Source organism: Aegilops tauschii, chromosome 1 (genome assembly GCF_002575655.3).
Source record: "Aegilops tauschii subsp. strangulata cultivar AL8/78 chromosome 1, Aet v6.0, whole genome shotgun sequence".
Classification (NCBI taxonomy): Eukaryota; Viridiplantae; Streptophyta; class Magnoliopsida; order Poales; family Poaceae; genus Aegilops; species Aegilops tauschii.
The window spans coordinates 206513287-206526228 of NC_053035.3; the positions used below are offsets into that span (position 1 = coordinate 206513287).

The window sequence follows — 12942 nt, forward strand, 5'->3', positions numbered from 1 at the left end:
CTAATTCCACCGCCGCAACCTTCTGTACCCGTGAGATCCCATCTTGGGGCCTGTTCCGGAGCTCCGCCGGAGGGGGCATCGATCACGGAGGGCTTCTACATCAACACCAGAGCCTCTCCGATGATGTGTGAGTAGTTTACCTCAGACCTTCGGGTCCATAGTTATTAGCTAGATGGCTTCTTCTCTCTTTTTGGATCTCTTAATCTTCTTTTGCGGTGTGCTTGTTGAGACCGATGAATTGTGGGTTTATGATCAAGTTTATCTATGAACAATATTTGAATCTTCTCTAAATTCTTTTATGTATGATTGGTTATCTTTGCAAGTCTCTTCGAATTATTAGTTTGGTTTGGCCTACTAGATTGATCTTTCTTGCAATGGGAGAAGTGCTTAGCTTTGGGTTCAATCTTGCGGTGTCCTTTCCCAGTGACAGTAGGGGCAGCAAGGCACGTGTTGTATTGTTGCCATCGAGGATAACAAGATGGGATTTATATCATATTGCATGAGTTTATCCCTCTACATCATGTCATCTTGCTTAAAGCGTTACTCTGTTCTTATGAACTTAATACTCTAGATGCATGCTGGATAGCGGTCGATGTGTGGAGTAATAGTAGTAGATGCAGGCAGGAGACGGTCTACTTGTCTCGGACGTGATGCCTATGTTGGAAATATGCCCTAGAGGCAATAATAAAATGGTTATTATTATATTTCCTTGTTCATGATAATTGTCAATTGTTCGTGCTATAATTGTGTTATCCGAAAATCGTAATACATGTGTGAACACATAGACCATAACATGTCCCTAGTGAGCCTCTAGTTGACTAGCTCGTTGATCAATAGATGGTTACGGTTTCCTGACCATGGACATTGGATGTCATTGATAACGGGATCACATCATTAGGAGAATGATGTGATGGACAAGACCCAATCCTAAGCATAGTACTAGATCGTGTAGTTCGTTTGCTGAAGCTTTTCTAATGTCAAGTATCATTTCCTTAGACCATGAGATCGTGCAACTCCCGGATACCGTAGGAATGCTTTGGGTGTACCAAACGTCACAACGTAACTGGGTGGCTATAAAGGTGCACTACAGGTATCTCCGAAAGTGTCGTTGGGTTGGCACGGATCGAGACTGGGATTTGTCACTCTGTATGACGGAGAGGTATCTCTGGGCCCACTCGGTATTGCATCATCATAATGAGCTCAATGTGACTAAGTAGTTAGTCACGGGATCATGCATCGGAACGAGTAAAGTGACTTGCCGGTAACGAGATTGAACGAGGTATTGGGATACCGACGATCGAATCTCGGGCAAGTAACGTACCGATTGATAAAGGGAATTGTATACGGGATTGCTTGAATCCTCGACATCGTGGTTCATCCAATGAGATCATCGTGGAACATGTGGGAGCCAACATGGGTATCCAGATCCCGCTGTTGGTTATTGTCTAGAGAGGTGTCTCGGTCATGTCTGCATGATTCCCGAACCCGTAGGGTCTACACACTTAAGGTTCGATGACGCTAGGGTTATAAGGAAGGTTTGTATGTGATTACCGAATGTTGTTCAGAGTCCTGGATGAGATCCCGGATGTCACGAGGAGTTTCGGAATTGTCCGGAGGTAAAGATTTATATATGGGAAGTCACCATACGGTCACCGGAAGTGTTCGGGGGTATGTCGGTATTGTACCGGGACCACCAAAGGGGTTCCGGGGGTCCACCGGGAGGGTCCACCTGCCCTGGAGGGCCTTCTGGGCTGTAGGTGGAAGGGAACCAGCCCCTAAGTGGGCTGGGGCGCCAAACCCCCTAGGGCCCATGCGCCTAGGGTTTGGGGGAACCCTAAAGGGGGCGCCCCCCTTGCTTGGGGGGGCAAGCCTCCTCCCCCTTGGCCGCCGCCCCCCTCTAGATCCCATATAGAGGAGCCGGCCCCCTTCCTCCTTCTCCCTATAAATAGAGGGGTGAGGGGAGGGCTGCAAAACCACATCCAAGGCGCAGCCCCTCCTCTCCCCAACACCTCTCCTCCTCCGCGCGAGCTTGGCGAAGCCCTGCCGGAGAACTGTCACTCCACCACCACCACGCCGTCGTGCTGCTGTTGGAGCCTTCTTCCTCAACATCTCCCCCTCCTTGCTAGATCAAGGCGTGGGAGACGTCACCGCTCCGTATGTGTGTTGAACGCGGAGGTGCCGTCCGTTCGGCGCTTGGATCATCGGTGATTTGGATCACGACGAGTACGACTCCATCAACCCCGTTCTCTTGAACGCTTCCGCTCGCGATCTACAAGGGTATGTAGATGCACTCCTCCCCTCTCGTTGCTAGTAAACTCCATAGATTGATCTTGGTGATGCGTAGAAATTTTTTAATTTCTGCTACGATCCCCAACAGTGGCATCATGAGCTAGGTCTATGCGTAGTTTCTATGCGCGAGTAGAACACAAGTTGTTGTGGGCGTCGATTTTATCAATTTACTTGCCGTTACTAGTCTTATCTTGATTCGGCGGCATCGTGGGATGAAGCGGCCCGGACCGACCTTACATGTACGCTTACGTGAGACAGGTTCCACCGACTGACATGCACTAGTTGCATAAGGTGGCTAGCGGGTGTCTGTCTCTCCCACTTTAGTCGGACCGGATTCGATGAAAAGGGTCCTTATGAAGGGTAAATAGAAATTGGCATATCATGTTGTGGTTTTGGCGTAGGTAAGAAACGTTCTTGCTAGAAACCTATAGCAGCCACGTAAAAATTGCAACAACAATTAGAGGACGTCTAACTTGTTTTTGCAGCAAGTGTCATGTGATGTGATATGGCCAGATGGATGTGATGAATGATATATGTGATGTATGAGATTGATCATGTTCTTGTAATAGGAATCACGACTTGCATGTCGATGAGTATGACAACCGGCAGGAGCCATAGGAGTTGTCTTAATTTATTTATGACCTGTGTGTCAACTGAAACGTCATGTAATTACTTTACTTTATTGCTAGCTGTTAGCCATAGTAGTAGAAGTAATAGTTGGCGAGACAACTTCATGAAGACACGATGATGGAAATCATGATGATGGAGATCATGGTGTCATGCCAGTGACGATGATGAACATGGCGCCCCAAAGATGGAGATCAAAAGGAGCAAAATGATATTGGCCATATCATGTCACTATTTGATTGCATGTGATGTTTATCATGTTTTACATCTTATTTGCTTAGAACGACGGTAGCATAAATAAGATGATCCCTCGCTAAAATTTCAAGAAAGTGTTCCCCCTAACTGTGCACCATTGCGAAGGTTCGTTGTTCCGAAGCACCACGTGATGATCGGGTGTGATAGGTTCTAACGTTCCCATACAACGGGTGTAAGCCAGATTTACACACGCAATACACTTAGGTTGACTTGACGAGCCTAGCATGTACAGACATGGCCTCAGAACACAAGAGACTGAAAGGTCGAACATGAGTCGTATAGCAGATACGATCAACATGAAGATGTTCACCGATGATGACTAGTCCGTCTCACGTGATGATCGGACACGGCCTAGTTGACTCGGATCATGTATCACTTAGATGACTAGAGGGATGTCTGTCTGAGTGGGAGTTCATTAATAATTTGATTAGATGAACTTAATTATCATGAACTTAGTCTAAAATCTTTACAATATGTCTTGTAGATCAAATGACCCACGCTAATGTCAACCTCAACTTCAACGCGTTCCTAGAGAAAACCAAGCTGAAAGACGATGGTAGCAACTATACGGACTGGGTCCGGAACTTGAGGATCATCCTCATAGCTGCCAAGAAAGCATATGTCCTTGAAGCACCGCTAGGTGAAGCACCCGTCCCAGCAAACCAAGACGTTATGAACGCCTGGCAAACACGTGTTGATGATTACTCCCTGGTTCAGTGCGGCATGCTTTACAGCTTAGAACCGGGGCTCCAAAAACGTTTCGAGCAGCACGGAGAATATGAGATGTTCCAAGAGCTGAAAATGGTTTTCCAAGCTCATGCCCGGGTTGAGAGATATGAAGTCTCTGACAAGTTCTACAGTTGTAAGATAAAGGAGAATAGTTCCGTCAGCGAACACATACTCAAAATGTCTGGGTTGCACAACCGCTTGTCTCAGCTGGGAGTTCATCTCCCGGATGACGTGGTCGTTGATAGAATCCTTCAGTCGCTCCCACCTAGCTACAAGAGCTTTGTGATGAACTTCAATATGCAGGGGATGGAAAAGACCATTCCTGAGGTATATTCGATGTTGAAATCAGCGGAGGTGGAGATCAAAAAGGAACATCAAGTGTTGATGGTGAATAAGACCACTAAGTTCAAGAAAGGCAAGGGTAAGAAGAACTTCAAGAAAGACGGCAAGGGAGTTGCCGCGCCCGGTAAGCAAGCTGCTAGGAAGAAGACAAAGAATGGACCCAAGCCTGAGACTGAGTGCTTTTATTGCAAGGGAAACGGTCACTGGAAGCGGAACTGCCCCAAGTACTTAGCGGATAAGAAGGCCGGCAATACCAAAGGTATATGTGATATACATGTTATTGATGTGTACCTAACCAGCGCTCGTAGTAGCTCCTGGGTATTTGATACCGGTGCGGTTGCTCATATTTGTAACTCAAAGCAGGAGCTGCGGAATAAGCGGAGACTGGTGAAGGACGAGGTGATGATACACGTCGGGAATGGTTCCAAGGTCGATGTGATCGCCGTCGGCATGCTACCTCTACATTTACCTACGGGATTAGTTTTAAACCTCAATAATTGTTATTTAGTGCCAGCTTTGAGCATGAACATTGTATCTGGATCTCGTTTAATGCGAGATGGCTACTCATTTAAATCCGAGAATAATGGTTGTTCTATTTATATGAGAGATATGTTTTATGGTCATGCCCCGCTGGTCAATGGTTTATTCTTAATGAATCTTGAACGTGATGTTACACATATTCATAGTGTGAATGCCAAGAAATGTAAGGTTGATAATGATAGTCCCACATACTTGTGGCACTGCCGCCTTGGTCACATTGGTGTCAAACGCATGAAGAAACTCCATGCAGATGGACTTTTGGAGTCTCTTGATTATGAATCATTTGACACGTGCGAACCATGCCTCATGGGCAAAATGACCAAGACTCCGTTCTCCGGAACAATGGAGCGAGCAACCAACTTATTGGAAATCATACATACTGATGTGTGCGGTCCAATGAGCGTTGAGGCTCGCGGTGGCTATCGTTATGTTCTCACCCTCACTGATGACTTGTGTAGATATGGGTATGTCTACTTAATGAAACACAAGTCTGAGACCTTTGAAAAGTTCAAGGAATTTCAGAGTGAGGTTGAGAATCAACGTGACAGGAAAATAAAGTTCTTACGATCAGATCGTGGAGGGGAATATTTGAGTCACGAATTTGGCACACACTTAAGGAAATGTGGAATTGTTTCACAACTCACGCCGCCTGGAACACCTCAGCGTAATGGTGTGTCCGAACGTCGTAATCGCACTCTATTGGATATGGTGCGATCTATGATGTCTCTTACCGATCTACCGCTATCATTCTGGGGTTATGCTTTAGAGACTGCCGCATTCACTTTAAATAGGGCTCCGTCGAAATCCGTTGAGACGACACCGTATGAATTATGGTTTGGAAAGAAACCTAAGCTGTCGTTTCTTAAAGTTTGGGGATGCGATGCTTATGTCAAGAAACTTCAACCTGAAAAGCTCGAACCCAAGTCAGAAAAATGTGTCTTCATAGGATACCCTAAGGAAACCATTGGGTATACCTTCTACCTCAGATCCGAAGGCAAGATCTTCATTGCCAAGAACAGGTCCTTTCTGGAGAAAGAGTTTCTCTCGAAAGAAGTAAGTGGGAGGAAAGTGGAACTTGATGAGATGACCCCTCTCGAACTAGAAAGTAGCGCATCACAAGAAAATGTTTCTGTGGTGCCTGCACCGACTAGAGAGGAAGTTAATGATGACGATCATGATCAAGTTACCACTGAACTTCGTAGGTCCACAAGGACACGTTCCACACCAGAGTGGTACGGCAACCCTGTCCTGGAAATCATGTTGTTGGACAACGATGAACCTTCGAACTATGAAGAAGCAATGGCGGGCCCAGATTCCAACAAATGGCTTGAAGCCATGCAATCCGAGATAGGATCCATGTATGAAAACAAAGTATGGACTTTGACAGAGTTGCCCGATGATCGTCGAGCGATAGAAAATAAATGGATCTTTAAGAAGAAGACGGAAGCGGATGGAAATGTTACCATCTATAAAGCTCGACTTGTCGCTAAGGGTTATCGACAAGTTCAAGGAGTTGAATACGATGAGACCTTCTCACCCGTAGCGAAGCTGAAGTCCGTCCGAATCATGTTAGCAATTGCCGCATTCTACGATTATGAAATATGGCAAATGGACGTCAAAACGGCACTCCTTAACGGCTTCCTTAAGGAAGAATTGTATATGATGCAGCCGGAAGGTTTTGTTGACCCTAAGAATGCTGACAAAGTATGCAAGCTCTAGCGCTCAATCTATGGGCTGGTGCAGGCATCTCGGAGTTGGAACATTTGCTTTGATGAGATGATCAAAGCGTTTGGGTTTACACAGACTTATGGAGAAGCCTGTGTTTACAAGAAAGTGAGTGGGAGCTCTGTAGCATTTCTCATATTATATGTGGATGACATACTATTAATGGGAAATGATATAGAATTCTTGGAAAGTATAAAGGCCTGCTTGAATAAGTGTTTTTCAATGAAGGACCTTGGAGAAGCTGCTTACATATTAGGCATCAAGATCTATAGAGATAGATCGGGACGCCTCATAGGTCTTTCACAAAGCACATACCTTGAAAAGATATTGAAGAAGTTCAGTATGGATCAGTCCAAGAAGGGGTTCTTGCCTGTATTGCAAGGTGTGAGATTGAGCACGGCTCAATGCCCGACCACGGCAGAAGATAGAGAAAAGATGAGTGTCGTCCCCTATGCCTCGGCCATAGGGTCTATTATGTATGCCATGCTGTGTACCAGACCTGATGTAAACCTTGTCGTAAGTTTGGTAGGAAGGTACCAAAGTAATCCCGGCATGGAACACTGGACAGCGGTCAAGAACATCCTGAAGTACCTAAAAAGGACTAAGGATATGTTTCTCATTTATGGAGGTGACGAAGAGCTCGTCGTAAAGGGTTACGTCGATGCTAGCTTCGACATAGATCTGGATGACTCTAAGTCACAAACCGGATACGTGTATATTTTGAATGGTGGGGCAGTCAGCTGGTGCAGTTGCAAGCAAAGCGTCGTGGCGGGATCTACATGTGAAGCAGAGTACATGGCAGCCTCGGAGGCAGCACATGAAGCAATCTGGATGAAGGAGTTCATTGCCGACCTAGGGTTATTCCCAATGCATTGGGGCCGATGACTCTCTTCTGTGACAACACTGGAGCTATTGCCCTTGCCAAGGAGCCCAGGTTTCACAAGAAGACCAGGCACATCAAGCGTCGCTTCAACTCCATTCGTGAAAATGTTCAAAATGGAGACATAGATATTTGTAAAGTACATACGGATTTGAATGTCGCAGATCCGTTGACTAAACCTCTTCCACGGGCGAAACATGATCAACACCAGAACTCTATGGGTGTACGATTCATCACAATGTAACTAGATTATTGACTCTAGTGCAAGTGGGAGACTGTTGAAAATATGCCCTAGAGGCAATAATAAAATGGTTATTATTATATTTCCTTGTTCATGATAATTGTCTATTGTTCATGCTATAATTGTGTTATCCGGAAATCGTAATACATGTGTGAACACATAGACCATAACATGTCCCTAGTGAGCCTCTAGTTGACTAGCTCGTTGATCAATAGATGGTTACGGTTTCCTGACCATGGACATTGGATGTCATTGACAACGGGATCACATCATTAGGAGAATGATGTGATGGACAAGACCCAATCCTAAGCATAGCACTAGATCGTGTAGTTCATTTGTTGAAGCTTTTCTAATGTCAAGTATCATTTCCTTAGACCATGAGATCGTGCAACTCCCGGATACCGTAGGTATGCTTTGGGTGTACCAAATGTCACAACGTAACTGGGTGGCTATAAAGGTGCACTACAGGTATCTCCGAAAGTGTCTGTTGGGTTGGCACGGATCGAGACTGGGATTTGTCACTCCGTATGACGGAGAGGTATCTCTGGGCCCACTCGGTATTGCATCATCATAATGAGCTCAATGTGACTAAGTAGTTAGTCACGGGATCATGCATTACGGAACGAGTAAAGTGACTTGCCGGTAACGAGATTGAACGAGGTATTGGGATACCGACGATCGAATCTCGGGCAAGTAACGTACCGATTGATAAAGGGAATTGTATACGGGATTGCTTGAATCCTCGACATCGTGGTTCATCCGATGAGATCATCGTGGAACATGTGGGAGCCAACATGGGTATCCAGATCCCGCTGTTGGTTATTGGCTAGAGAGGTGTCTCGGTCATGTCTGCATGATTCCCGAACCCGTAGGGTCTACACACTTAAGGTTCGATGACGCTAGGGTTATAAGGAAGGTTTGTATGTGATTACCGAATGTTGTTCGGAGTCCCGGATGAGATCCCGGACGTCACGAGGAGTTCCGGAATGGTCCGGAGGTAAATATTTATATATGGGAAGTCACCATACGGTCATCGGAAGTGTTCGGGGGTATGCCGGTATTGTACCGGGACCACCGAAGGGGTTCCGGGGGTCCACCGGGAGGGTCCACCTGCCCCGGAGGGCCTTATGGGCTGTAGGTGGAAGGGAACCAGCCCCTAAGTGGGCTGGGGCGCCAAACCCCCTAGGGCCCATGCGCCTAGGGTTTGGGGAAACCCTAAAGGGGGCGCCCCGCCCCCTTGCTTGGGGGCAAGCCACCTCCCCCTTGGCCGCCGCCCTCCCTCTAGATCCCATCTAGAGGGGCCGGCCCCCTTCCTCCTTCTCCCTATAAATAGAGGGTTGAGGGGAGGGCTGCAAAACCACATCCAAGGCGCAGCCCCTCCCCTCCCCAACACCTCTCCTCCTCCGCGCGAGCTTGGCGAAGCCCTGCTGGAGAACTGTCACTCCACCACCACCACGCCGTCGTGCTGCTGTTGGAGCCTTCTTCCTCAACCTCTCCCCCTCCTTGCTGGATCAAGGTGTGGGAGACGTCACCGCTCCATACGTGTGTTGAACGCGGAGGTGCCGTCCGTTCGGCGCTTGGATCGTCGGTGATTTGGATCACGACGAGTACGACTCCATCAACCCCGTTCTCTTGAACGCTTCCGCTCACTATCTACAAGGGTATGTAGATGCACTCCTCCCCTCTCATTGCTAGTAAACTCCATATATTGATCTTGGTGATGCGTAGAAATTTTTTAATTTCTGCTACGATCCCCAACAGCCTATATACATGATCATACCTAGATATTCTCATAACTATGCTCAATTCTGTCAATTGCTCAACAGTAATTTGTTCACCCACCGTAATACTTATCCTTTTGAGAGAAGCCACTAGTGAAACCTATGGCCCCCGGGTCTTTTTTACATCATATTAATCTCCCGACAACAAGCTATTTCTGGCGCCGTTTTTATTTTACTTTCTTTACTTTGCATCTTTATCATAAAAATACCAAAAATATTATCTTATCATATCTATCAGATCTCACTCTCGTAAGTGACCGTGTAGGGATTGACAACCCCTTATCGCATTGGTTGCGAGGATTTATTTGTTTGTGTAGGTGCGAGGGACTCATGTGTGGTCTCCTACGGGATTGATACCTTGGTTCTCAAAAACTGAGGGAAATACTTACGCTACTTTGCTGCATCACCCTTTCCTCTTCAAGGGAAAACCAACGCAGTGCTCAAGAGGTAGCATCAGTCGATCACAGACTAGGGGCATGAGCACGCGGATCACGTGAAAGCGTGGGATGAGAGGAGGTCTTGCAAAGATGCTAAGAGGAGAACGGTTGACTGGGATGCCTACCATGAACACATTAACTGGCATGACGGTGGCGTGAAGTGTCGTGTGCGCCTAAGGCCACAGTGGACGTCAGCCGATATCGCATCATTGGAGGAGGATGACTTCGAGGATGAAGCCTACCGTGACAGCCTCAGAGAGCTCAAAGGTGAATTCAGGGAGTATGCACCCCTGATGAACCGAGTGGTAAGTGGTGTTCTCTATTGTTTTGAGCTGTCGGTGCTTGGATGAGAACTGCTTTAGTCAATGTCACTGAGTTAAAAATGATGCTTACATTTGCAGGCTTCGGAGCTTAACAAAAGCACTTTTTATGGCTCGGACGCGCTTGCATATGACCCCGGGACCATGGAATCTAACAGCAAGCTGAGGAAATGGTGAAGGTAACATCGAGCCTCCTAGCCATGTTATAGTTGAATTTTAACCCTAAAGTTGATCCATATTAAGTTCTTGGTTGTCTGTTATTGCAGAAGTTCATGGCCCGTTGTCGTAAGATAATGGGCATGCTTGGGTACGATCGCGTGGCCGATGTCCATGTTCCTGCTCATGGAGGGTCGATGCGTGCCATCACTTCGTCGAGCCACGCCGGCGGAGCTTCCTCTACCCATGTCGCCTCGTCGTCTTTTGTTGTTGAGGAGGACGAGGGAGAAGATGATGAGGAAGAAGAGGAAGAGTACCAAGCCAAGGAAGGAGGTGACGGGGAGGATGAGTACAACGACGATGACAGACCTCCACCGACTCGACAAGAGGGGGAAACAGCGGAAGAAGGATTGGAACAGTCCATCCCCATTTCAAAGAGAGCATCCACGTCGTCGCACAAAAAGCCGGATGAAACCCGCTCAAAGAGAAACGAGGAGCATACCTCCAAGAGGGGGATGAACAAGTGATATGGTCGTGTTGAACTCGCTTAGTTAAACTATTTGTGTTGAAAGGTGAATGAGAACTTGTTTGCTATGTCGAACTACTTCGTGTTGTCGGTTTGCTACCTATTTACTATGTTGGACATGCGAACCTATTTGATATATTTGATGTGTTGAACTATCATTTACATCGATGTGTGCTGCATGTTATAATGTGTAAGATCATCATATTTTGATTTGCAAACACTATTACTGTTGTGTTGAACCATCATTCATATTTGGAATTGAAATGATCAAGTTCTGCTGAAAAAAATAAGTGACAGAGGACTCTACCGCCAGGGACTGCGGCGGTAGGTTCTCACAGCCTACCGCAAAATCTTTGCAATTTGAGGTTACAGGGGACCCTACCGCTAGACTGCCCAGCGGTAGGGTGTGAAACCTTGCCATAAATTTCCTTCATTTTTCTGTTACAACACCTGGGCGCACGGGCAGGGCCTGACACACCCTACCGCCGAGGAGGTTGGCGGTAGCTTTAGCTACCCTACCGCCTTCCACCTTGGCGGTAGTGCCGTTAGGCCACGTCAGCCCTGATACAGTTAGTACATTTGGTTGACGGCGGCTGTCGTTAACCTACCATCTGGAAGCCTGATGATAGGCTATACAACCCTACCGTCGTGGACCCCCGCGGTACGAAAAATGTCATATCTCAAAATACTTTCGAACAAGGGTCAGATCCGACTAAACTTTGCCAAAAGGGTCAAAACACAAAAATTTGCCGCATGAGGGTTAGCGTTGGAGATGAAGATGGCCTTAGGCCAACTCCAACGCGCGACCCCAAACGGACATCCGGTTCGTCCGCTTTTCGTCCGTTTGGGGAAGGAAAACGAACACGACCGTCCGCTTGCGGTCGTGCGGCCATCGGTGCTCCCAACGGGTCGCCCGCACCCCAAACGGTCCTTTTTTTGGACTCGAAAATAAAAACCCCAAAACCCCAAATAAACATTAAAAACAACTCGAAAAATATTTAACACGGACATTAAAATATCCACATTACCCAAGTTCGCACATTAATATAAACAAGAGAATTTAAAACATTAACAAAAAAATAAAAGGGCCGTGGCCGCCGCCGTGGCCGCCGTCTACTCCTCGTCGTTGTCCTCGTCACTGGTGAGGTTGACGTATGGAGGTGGCTGCCAGAGGTGGGTTGGCGGCCCCTGCCAGGCCGGAGCCGCCTGTTGTGCCAGCTGCGGTGGCGCCTGCACGACCTCTTCACGTGGAGGGGATGGTGACCACTGGCCGGCATCCACCTCCGGCGTGCACGGCACGGTGTCCGTCCACGTCCAAGACTGCCCGACCAATGCCGGGTTCCATCGCGTCGGCTCCTCCATGGCCTCCTCCTTGACGCACGCGTCGAGCTCGGGGAAGGCTACGTCACCGGCCGCTGACAGGGCCAACATCTCCTCGAGGCCCTCCCATTGGCACTCGTCGTGGGTGTGGACGGACTCCTCCTTCACCTGCCGCATCAGCTCCTCCTGCTCGGCGGCCGTCATTCGCTCGGGGGGTGGCGGAGATGGAGACGGCGTAGGGGTGAGGTCTCGAAACTGCCTACGGCCGCGCGACTGGGGCGCGCTGGAAGCGGGCGCGTGGTAGTCGACGCATGGCCACCGCGGGCTCTGTGGACGACCTACAAAGTAGGACTACCGCCGGATGTCATGCTCGTCACGGAGCCACGTATCCCACAACGGCGAGTCCACGACGCACCTCCAGTCGTCGATGAGGTCCGGGGGTAGGCGGGCGTGGCGACAATGGATCTCGTCCCGGCGGGCGTGGCCTCTCACCGGGACCGGCGGGACAGGCACGCAATCCTCGGAGAGGTGCCAGTTGTTGGGGAGGTGCACGTCACCCCACGGCAATGGCGTGTGCATCTCCCAGCCACGCTGGCACACCTCCGCCTTGACGTACGGCCGCCGGCGAGGTGGGGCGCTGCTTGGCGCGATATGAAATGCGGGTAGTGGAGGTGGAGGTAAAGGCGGGGTGGGGGAGCGGCGACGGCGACCCGACGACGGCCTAGCCTCGTGGTCTTGCCTCGTCTTGCGGTCGAGGAACCATTGCCCCACCAT

At 48.4% G+C, this 12942-nt stretch overlaps 1 protein-coding gene across 1 annotated transcript; it reads right to left on the reverse strand.

Annotated features, from left to right (window-relative positions):
* Positions 1–12519: 12519 nt before the first annotated feature.
* On the reverse strand, positions 12520–12942 carry LOC141028008 (uncharacterized). Its single transcript, XM_073505770.1, has one exon. It carries the CDS (start codon positions 12940–12942, stop codon positions 12520–12522), a length of 423 nt encoding a protein of 140 aa, XP_073361871.1.